This window comes from Podarcis gaigeae (assembly GCF_964106915.1).
Source record: "Podarcis gaigeae genome assembly, chromosome: 6".
Classification (NCBI taxonomy): domain Eukaryota; kingdom Metazoa; phylum Chordata; class Lepidosauria; order Squamata; family Lacertidae; genus Podarcis; species Podarcis gaigeae.
In genome coordinates, this window is record NC_139682.1 from 92,819,862 (window position 1) to 92,830,698 (window position 10,837).

General features: G+C 44.5%; 1 protein-coding gene across 1 annotated transcript in view; it reads right to left on the reverse strand.

The window, feature by feature from the left end:
* The window catches only part of XPR1 (xenotropic and polytropic retrovirus receptor 1), a 103,685-nt gene extending 94,876 nt beyond the window's left edge, over positions 1-8,809 (reverse strand). The window contains exon 1 of the mRNA XM_083743859.1: positions 8,424-8,809. Coding sequence (XP_083599985.1) covers positions 8,424-8,492 — 69 coding nt within the window. The 5' untranslated portion in view covers positions 8,493-8,809. The remainder of the gene's footprint in view (positions 1-8,423) is intronic.
* Positions 8,810-10,837: the final 2,028 nt, after the last annotated feature.

A 10,837-nucleotide genomic window follows, 5' to 3' on the forward strand; every position in this document is an offset into this window, starting at 1 on the left:
TACAATGCAAGATTGTTCTAAAAAGCATATTTAGCATTATTTGCACCATTTCCTTACTTACTTACATTTTCTTACTTAACGTATGGAACATGGAGAACATGTTGTACAGAATTATCATCATCACAAAAAATCTAGCCTCTAGCCTTTACTTAAGAGAAATTTTGAAATCATTGGCATTATCTGCTATAGGTTTAGAAAATGGGGCTCAAGGCAGGAGGATGCTAATGAGAAATACATTAGTCAAAGCAAAGGACCACCTGCAGTCCCTGTTCCTTATCACTTCCTATTTCCTCACCCTCTACGACAGCAACTCTTGTCAAAATTTGTGGAAAAAATTATCAAGTCTGAAAGATATAATGTAATCAAGAGGAGTGCAAAGTTCACGAGTTAAACTGAAGTGCATGAAAAGAGAGAGGGGTGTACACCTCAAAATGGGATAGAAGAAGAAATGGAAACAGCACTTTCCTTTCAAATGGAGAGAACAGAAAAAGTGACAAAATGCAGCCCAAGGCACTGGATCCATTAGCACATTATCTGGTTTTTGGACCTCAGCAAACTAATGCTCAAGAAACTGTCAGGTAAATCCCCTAGGATTGAATTTGCATTCACAGCTACTTTAAAAAAAAGTTATCCCACCAGCTGTCTGGACAGGAAAGGCAGTGCAGCAAATATTAGTTGGGATACTATTTCAATGCTTTAGTGTTTTTCATGTGTCCTTTTGACATTGCAAAATCTACAATGACCCTTCAAAATCAAACAATTTGTCAATTTAGTTAAATTATTGTACAGTCTGGGTTCCTTGTTATTTACACTGTGCAAATTCTACACTTAAATTTTAAATAAAACAGGTACTTAGACATCATACAAATTTTCCATGTTTGACACTATGCATATTTTCACACACATTTGAAGCATTTCCTTTAAAGGTTCAGTACACATCACACCTCAAATTAGTCCTGTAACTCAGATTTAACAAACCGAGCTACAGATTTGGCAAAAAGACACCCTAACTTGGCATTCAGAATTCACCACATAATGTACAGGCATAGAATCAAATACTGATGAGTTTGAATTAAGTGTAGGGGTGGCAATAAAGAGTATAAAAATTGTAATTTGTGAGAATGAGTGGTCTCCTTTTCAACTCTTCATTCTTAAATCAAAATAAGCCAACGCATTCATGAAACCTTCTGTCTCCTCTTCTACAGACTACTGCCTCCATATGGAGTCAATCAAGATAAATGTCTTTTCTACAATATCATGAAGAAGAGCAGCGTATCAGTCATGTTCCGTTCTAACAAAGTATAGGCTGAGAAAATGAAACATATGTATATGAATAATCTATTGTGTTCACTGATTGCAAAAGTGACTAAATCCACTCCCATCTGATGTGCCAGCAGATTATAGAGCAGGGATCACAAACATGATGCTCAGGTGTCAGTGTGCCCAGCAGCACTCACTGAAAAGGTGTCAGAAAACTCTCAAAAATCCACAATACAGGAGGAGCAATTTGCTCTTCCTGCCACATTCCTGTCATCAATTGTTCAGCATCTCAGTATGCCCCCACTAGATGCCAGAATCGGATGCCCATGCTCCCATCTATTCTGAACAGTTAAGAGGTGCAAAGAGCTTCTTTGTGAGCAAGTGTGGCTCTGGCTGATGTAGGTGCCTTTTTCCACAGGACACCTCACAGAGGCCACACCCTCAGAATTTTGTGGTCCTGTTGGTTCTTCATCCCTTTACGAAGTGGAAGCCATTATGCTACACACACACCCCATCAGTCATTTTGCAACTAGCACCCTCAACATTTCCTCAAAATTCCAGAAGTGCCCACTGGCCTCAAAACATTGGTGACCCGCATTATAGAAAATAATAATTTTGTTAACTGTATGCATCTGCTCTACATTCAGCAATAAAGTGTAAAGGATATTTGAAACAAGTCTTTTTGTGACACAATTAAGCCATGCCACAATGCAACACCGATTAATAAAGCCTCACTATGAAAGACTTGGCTGAAATCCTGCTAAATGTGCTGGGCCAAAACCATACTGGGACAATTCCACAGTTGTCATGGTGGACATCCTGAGCCAAACCGGACAAGACAGCCTTGACAGATATTGAAATCCCTCCAGAACCAAAAGCTGGGGGACAGCGTTCCAGTCACCAGACTTGAGACCATCCATTAGGCACTAGAGTGGGAGTAGACCAGGTATCCAATGTGTGCCCTCCAGATGTTAGAAACTATGACTCCCATCATTTCAGGCCACTGGCACTGGCTGATGGAGGTTAAAACAATTAGCAGTGCCAAGTAACTAGCCCACAAAAAAAATAGTAAAGGTCAAACCCTCCATCATGCCACAGATCCATAACCGGACCTCCCAACTTTTTTAACACTTTAATAACAGACCCAGGTTAGGGAATTGCATGTCTTGAAGCTGCAAGCAAGATGGCTATAAAGTAGATAAAGAACTCAAGCTGAATCTCACAAGCAGTAAACAGTATTAAAAAAGAACTGGACATTTGTGATAACAACCTTATGAGATGGGGTTTGCAGAGCAGAGACTAAACAGACTGAGTTTGCTGAAAGCCACTAACAAGTTCATGGCAGAGGCAAAGTCCAAATCAGACAGTTCGCAACTAGTCTTCCAGCCACGGTGCTGTATCAGCTCTCAGGGTGGAAACTCTGTGGCATGTCAGTGTTGATGGCAGGGGTCCAACAACAACATGCTATTAAGATGCTGCCTAGCAGAGCTTTTTCAAATGGTATTGATTTTTAGAACCTGGTCATCCCCCATCTGTTCCTGCAGTGGGCTACTTTACAGCTAAAATTGTTTGCATCCTCTTCAATAGATTCACAAATATTATTAATATTAATCTGTTCTGGAGGTATTCAGGGCTTAGGTTAGATTAGAATGTGCATGATGATGCAGCACGAGCACAGAAAAAATATGGAACTTTGCACTGGTTATGAAGCAGCTTCTCTAGAGCTTTAATGTTTAAATCAGCACCTTGTTGCTGACTGATGTATGTTTGAAGCATGAACATGCAATGCCTGGTGAAGACTCAGTAGCCTGAGGCAGCACTGGCTTGTCTATTGTAGGCAATTATCACTTCTATGCCAAGGCATAAACTCCTTGTTCCTTCCCATGACTAATAAAAACAAAATTATGCAAAAGACCGGAGATGCTAGACAAATTTTGCTTAATGTATAGCAAGACACAGAAACCAGCTTTCCTTGGAACAGCAACTGGGTTACGTAAGCATGAATGGGAGTGTAAAACAAGTTGCAGCAGCAGAGTTTTTTAGCCCATCCTTTCTAGAATTTGATCAGGGCTCCAGGGATAGTCCTCCCTTTTTATCCTAACAACCCTGTGAGATAGGTTAAGCCAAACATGCGCTACCAGCCCAAGTTCTGCCTCTAAGCTTTGCGCTAAATAGGTATTTGAACCCAGTTGTTCATGCTACACTATAACCACAAACTATACCAACGCCTTTTTAGGAGGAGCTATGGTTTCATAAACTTGAGGTGACCAGCAAAAGACCTATGTTTAGTTTCTTCTTCCTATGAACAACTTTTGATGCAAAACAAGCTTCTAATTTGGGACAGGTAGTCCTATTATTTCCACTAGGTAAAGTGACCCCTGACCATCAGGTCCAGTCATAGACAACTCTGGGGTTGCAGCGCTCATCTTGCTTTATTGGCCGAGGGAGCTGATGTACAGCTTCCGCATCATGTGGCCAGCGCACAGCCATTTACCTTCCCGCCGGAGCAGTACCTATGTATCTGCTTGCACTTTTGACATGATTTCGAGACATGCTGAGCAATGGGAGCTCACCCAATCGCGGGGATTCGAACCGCCCACCTTCTGATCGGCAAGCCCTGTTAAACCACAGAGTCACCTGCATCCCTATTATGTCCACTATGGCCTATCTAATGTGATTTATTGTGTGTGTGTGTGTAAGAACTTCTGAAAAAAATTTTAAAAAAAGCTTTTTCTAAGTTGTCCTTGACAAATAGATAAGGTTATCTGAGTTTTGCTTAAGCTGAAGAATCTGAGTAGACATATTAACATGAATAAGGTACAAATAAAGGCATAGTTTGCCATCAAGATCCTTACAGAATCCATGTCCCCATAAAACTCCAAAGCAGGATCACAGCTGGCAATTCCTAGACCAATTCAAGCCTCCTGAAAGTTACTGTCTCCCTGATGCACCCTCTACAAACCTCAACCAGGGTGGGGGCAAACACGTGGATGTAATGGCATCTGCTGTAACAGTCAGAGTTTATTAAACACTTAACAGAAAAATAGTGTTTTGAAAAATACATACCATTGTATGTATAATCCCCTCTAATAGTAACACTGTTATGAATATGCCAAACCTATTTAGTCTCAACACTTAAGCAGCAATATTCTTCATTACTTCATTTTTAGGAGGAGCTATTGGAAAACTACATTAACGCATTTTGCTCAGTGTCTACCGGACTGAATATAATTCCAAGCTGTTGCATGCAGAGAACTGACAGTGGTGCTGAAAAGCTACTTATGCATTAGGCAAAAGTCAACTGACTGAGCATTTCAGGCCATCTAAAAGAACATTTGAAATAAAGTTCTCACAGCCCTTGAGCTGCTTTTCACACTTACGGAGACTACATAAAATAAAAAGGTCTCTCATCCTTGTTTACTTGTAGGGGTGAATGCAATCTGTATGTTTTCCTACTAATTTCTCCATGCATCTAAATTTGAGATGTTACGCCCAAAGCTTCAGTGCTGTCCTTTAACAAAGATCGCTTTAACAGCCACTTGCCCTTCCTCAAATTCCAATGTCAGTGAAAATCATAGGTTGATTTGGAGACTACATGTACATGGTTATCTTCTTCAGAATCCAAGTGAAAATGACAGGATAGCAGACAATCCGAGAGAATCTAAGCTCTTGCTAAAACCCAAGTCTTTGTATGGCAAACTCACTAAGAACATGCTCTTTAAAGCTTATCAGGCATTTTGTGAAGCTATTATTTCCCCCTAAGCAAACAAGAAACAAAAACAAATTTCAAAAGGGTAGCTAAATAATTACATGTGACCATATATATATATATATATATATATATATATATATATATACACCTGTGTGTGTGTGTGTGGTGAACTGACACACCTGACTAAATATGTGATCAATTCCCTCTTGAAATACTTGCATTCATGCTTATACTATATTCCTTATACGGACTTGAAGTCAATACACACACAAACAATGGAAACTGTAGGAAGAAATGCCCAGATATATTTTCTAAATTCTCGAAAACTGCCTAACCCAGTCAAAAACCACAAAAGACAGAGCAGCTGAGACTCACAAAAACAAGGGATAGCATGAGGGCTCTAGGTGGATAGATGCTTGGCTTGTACACTTGATTACTTTTTGGAGAAAATCCATGCCACAGATATGACAAATGGAAAGGTGTTGCATTATTGGAGAAAGCCTCAAAGGGATAAAACACAATGAATAATCAAAACTGCAACAGAAGGTACTGACAGAAGGAAGATAAAATCTTTGAGGTAAACTATAGACATTAAAGCCAAACCTCAAAGAAATATGAGGAGTAGAGATGAGAGGGTCCAGAAAAGAGGGGAGGGACGGAGGGATTGTATTTTTGCAGGCCTTCATGTATCTAGTTCAGGGGTCTGCAACCTTTAAGACAAAAAGAGCCACTTGGACCCGTTTCCGAAGAAAAACAACAACTGGGAGCCGCAAAAACATTGCAACATTTAAAACAAATATAACACTGTATATATGCCACCTAACCCCCACAAGGAGAATGCTGCGCATGTGACCAAATAGCGAGGACTTACTTTGCTAGAGACAAGCCCTGACGCTACCACAAGCCTCCCTCTCTTCCCGTCGCCCAGCCTCCCAAGAAAAAACCCCCACTTCAAACGGTCACAAAGCACAAATTCCACGCGACCGCGACTTGCTATGCCCAATAATCAATGCCCAAAATGCCATAGAAAATTAATCAGGGCCCCAGTGTACCATAAATCATAATCAGTGCCTGATGTAAATAATAATTAATAATGAGGGTCCAATGTCATCCTCATCATTATAAAAATACCTTTTTTGACACTTTTTATTATTTCTGTGTTTGACCCCTCAGAATTACTCCTCCTCATAGAAATAAACATTACATTAACAAGTTACCTTTTTTTGAGTGTGTGTTCTTCACTCCCCTTCAAAACAGTGACCAGTGTATATGCCTCCTTTCAATGCAGCCTGCTTGCAAAGGCGGGACGACAAAGTTTTTTTTATTATTTATTATTTATTTATTTTATCTTATTTTGAATATTATTATTATTATATATATATATATATAATGCGTTCAACTGTTTTTTAAACAGAAGGGGTGGGCACTGTAGGCAGGGGGCAGTAACTGCCCTTGCTCCTGATCAAGCAAATAAATTTAAAGTAACCACTAAATAAAATGAGTTGGCCTAATGAACCAACTTCCAATTAATTTAAACGGAATTAAGTAATTAAATTGGCCTGCAATAATAAATACTGTTTCTTAATTAACTAACCAAAGGACTTAAATCAACCAAATGAATCTAATCAATTAAATTAAATTGATATACAATCAGAATCCAGCAGCAATTGATCTGCCCTTTCTCTTAGTCAACCAAAATGAATTTAAAGTTCCAACCAAATGAATTAAATTACCAAAATGAATCCACACTCGATAAGTTTAAATACAATTGGAATCAAGCAATAAGTTGACTACTGCAAGCACTTATTAAAGCAATCAAATTAATTATATTTCAGGGTTGCATATATATCCTTGGAGCGCTAAAGCCCTAATTAAAGCGCTTTAATATAATAACACTCAGAGTCAAACCTCTATGAGCTCTTAAAATGCTTAACTTAAATAACTTGTTCTCTTCCAATCCACCAATTGAGCTATATTGTCACTTATAAAGCCTGAGTATCCAATTCCCACAACAGAGTGCCTCACCTAAAATGGCCGCCGGGCCAAACCACGTGGTTAGCTCAAAATGGCGACCGCAACTTCCTGGTTACCAAGCAACACAGCTATCAACTTCCTGTCCCTGGCTGCCAGCGGCGCTCTGCTGGAGGGGCGCCCGAGGGACTGATCCAATCATAAGCGGCTTTTTGCGTGTTTCCGCCCAGAAAATGCGCCTCCTCCCCTCGCCTCCGCCCCGGAGCCGCAGCAAAGGAGTTAAAGAGCCGCATGCGGCTCTGGAGCCGCAGGTTGCCGACCCCCGATCTAGTTTGATGTTATGGGCCTGGCAACCAGTCTCCTTGAACCAGTTCCAGGAATCACCACACCCACAAGGGCAGCTCACACTCAGATCCTCACCACACTGCTCTCAAGCCCAACACAGGCAAATTCTCAAAACGTGGTTAAGCAGCATTAGGCCATTGGTATATAGCAACTCGGGCATCTGATCAAGGAGAGTTACAAACAATTGATATGGAAAATTCCAAGTGACAGAATTGGAGGGTATTGATAACCCTGGGATAGGGTGCCACCTAGCTTCCTTCCCAAGCGCTTCCCAGATAACCTTTACAGTTCCTCTCTACCCGCAGCCCCGCAATGTTCTATCACAGCACTGATACAGGGGGCTTTGCAGCCATTAAAAAATAATAAAATTCCAGTGGCGGAGGAGACCAGCCTTGCACCCTTCAACAAAGGAGGAGGGAGGCTGCTTGGGCTCCTGCTCCTTCCCCCAAGGCTAGTTTCCCGAAACGGATTGCCATGGGGGTAAGGGGAAAAAATAGAGAATATATATATTTATGCGCTTTCAGGAAATCCGTGGAAGGAGAGACCAAATGCAACGAGGCAGGTGAGGAGGTCGAAGCTGCTGCAGCTGCACCACCACCTTGCGCGGCAGCGCCGCAAACTTGGCTGGCGCGCGAGAGATGGGAGGGACCCGAGCCAAGTCCGGGGGGGGGGGGAGAGAATGCGGCGCACCAAGGGGGGCGGGGGCGGCGGAGTTTTGCGCTTGGGGCGCACCTGAGCACCCGCAGATATCCTAGAATTGGGGTGGGGAAGATAAATTGGGAGCTGTTTATTTCCCCCTTCGAAAACAAGCGCTTTCGCCTCTCCTGTTTGTTTGCTCACACCCACCCACCATACTTTTCAGCCTTGCGCACCCATATCCTAAGCCATATCCTAACCCATTCGGCCTTCCCCTCCCGGGGTGACTTCTCTCCACCCCCCCACCCACCCACAAAGACCCCTTGTTTTTCCTCCACGCCTCCTCCGAAGACCAAAACACCGCGCTATGCCCACCCCTCACAACCGAACACAGACCCCTCAAAGACATTCATCCCCCCCCACCCCGGTTTGGCTGCGTCTCCCCTCCCCCCCCCGACCCCCCTCGACCCTCACAAGGGCGGCAGCAGCAGCAGCTTACCTCATACTGGATGTACTGCTTCCTCCACTCCGGGGTGATGTGCGCGGAAAGGTGCTCGGCGAACTTCATCCTGCCGCCTTCCCGCCGCGGGAGCCGGCTCAGCGGGCGCAGCGCCGGGATGAGGCGCCTCTTTCTCCTCCTCCTGAGGGCGAAGGACCACCGCCGCCGCCGCCGCCGCCGCACATGAGACCCCTCAGACAGGCACACGCGCGCCGCCCTTCCCGGCAGCAGCAGCAGCAGCCCACAGGCACGAAAGCGCGCCGCCGCTCGTCCCCGCCTCGCTCAGGGTCTCCTCAGCGCCGCCGCCACCGCCGCCGCGGCCCCGCAGCCTCCTCCGGCGCCCCTGAGGCAGTAGCGGCGCCCGCCGCCTCCGCCGCCATTTTGCCTCTCCGCCCCGCTGAGCCCGCCTCCCCATCCCTAGGCCGGGGCTGACGTCATCGCCTAGGTAACCGCCCCCCGAGAGAGAGAGAAGGGGAAAAGGGCTCCGCGGTGGGCCACGCCCACCGCTGCTCCCCAGCCTGCGCGCGCGCGCACGCACCACCCTAGGGAAGGGGGCGGGGCCGACACTCTTTCTTCCCCCCCCCGCCAAAGAGACACGCCCCTTCGCCGCCGAGAGAGGGACACGCCCCTTTCCCCCGCGAGGTTCCGCTGCGGTGGAAGGACTGGGATTTCGCAGCCTGCGGGGAGCGTCTCTTTAGCGAGTGCTGCAGCCTTTTGGCGCTCCTTTCCCGAACGCGCTGCAATTCGTCAATGGTGTTTTAATGCAAGGGGAGGGGGGGATTATTCTCTATGCCGGTATGTATGTATAAATGTGTGAGCGTGAATCTTTATTTGCATCAGCCACTTTTGTTGTTGTTGTTGTTGTTTAGTCGTTTAGTCGTGTCCGACTCTTCGTGACCCCATGGACCAGAGAACGCCAGGCACTCCTGTCTTCCACTGCTTCCCTCAGTTTGGTCAAACTCATGCTGGTAACCTCGAAAACACTATCCAACCATCTCGTCCTCTGCTGTCCCCTTCTCCTTGTGCCCTCCATCTTTCCCAACATCAGGGTCTTTTCCAGGGAGTCTTCTCTCCTCATGAGGTGGCCAAAGTATTGGAGCCTCAGCTTCAGGATCTGTCCTTCCAGTGAGCACTCAGGGCTGATTTCCTTAAGAATGGAGAGGTTTGATCTTCTTGCAGTCCGTGGGACTCTCAAGAGTCTCCTCCAGCACCATAATTCAAAAGCATCAATTCTTCGGCGATCTGCCTTCTTTATGGTCCAGCTCTCACTTCCATACATCACTACTGGGAAAACCATAGCTTTAACTATACGAACCTTTGTTGGCAAGGTGATGTCTCTACTTCTCAAGATGCTGTCTAGGCCTGTCATTGCCCTTCTCCAAAGAAGCAGGCGTCTTTTAATTTCGTGGCTGCTGTCACCACCTGCAGTGATCGCATCAGCCACTAGCCATAGCAATAAAAGAACAGAAAATGTAGATAGAGGTGGAAAAAACCTTGACTACAGAAAATACATTTTGGAGGCTGACATCAATATATAATGGGGGGTGTTCTCATTGCCCCTGCTGAAAACCTTGCAGTTTTTGCTGTTACCTGGTCATCTTGGATCTGCTGAAAGAAAGGACACAAGAGCAATAGCTGAGTGACCTCCTCAAAAGTGTGTGTGTGTGTGTGTGTGTGTGTAATAGGGTTGCCAGCAGGGTTTGATTTAGGTTTGATGAGGCCCTAAGCCAGGGGTCAGCAACCTTTTCCAGCCGTGGGCCAGTCTACTGTCCCTCAGACCATGTGGGGGGCCGGACGATATTTTGAAGGGGGGGGAATGAACGAATTCCTATGCCCCACAAATAACCCAGAGATGCATTTTAAATAAAAGGACACATTCTACTCATGTAAAAACAAGCTGATTCCTGGATTGGGCTGGATCCGGCCCCCGGACCTTAACTTGCCTACCCCTGCCCTAAGCTACTGAAGGTAATGGGACCCTTTATATGTCCAGCTGTTGTTTGTCAACAAAAAATTGTCACTGTTTTTTGTTTTGAATATATGCTATATGGTAATCTATGGACCTAATAGGTATCTAAAGCCATTTGCACATAACAAAATATGTATTTTATCAAAGTAATTGTTGAACTGAAATACAATTAAGAAGAAGTATATTAATAGTGATATTTTAGGGAGCAGATGAGCAGGCGAGGCCCATTACTTACATCTTAGGAACCTACGCAACACAAAACACTGTTGCTGTATGTAGGTTTTATTTTATTTGTTTTTTATCTTATATTTTGGAAATGTACATCCAGGTGTTGTTTTTTTCCTTTAAATTTTTTTGGGGCCCCCAAGAGAGTGGGGCCCTAAGCTATACATAAACCCAGCACTGGTTGCCATATTTCAGAATTCCTGACACCTGCAAAGTTGTC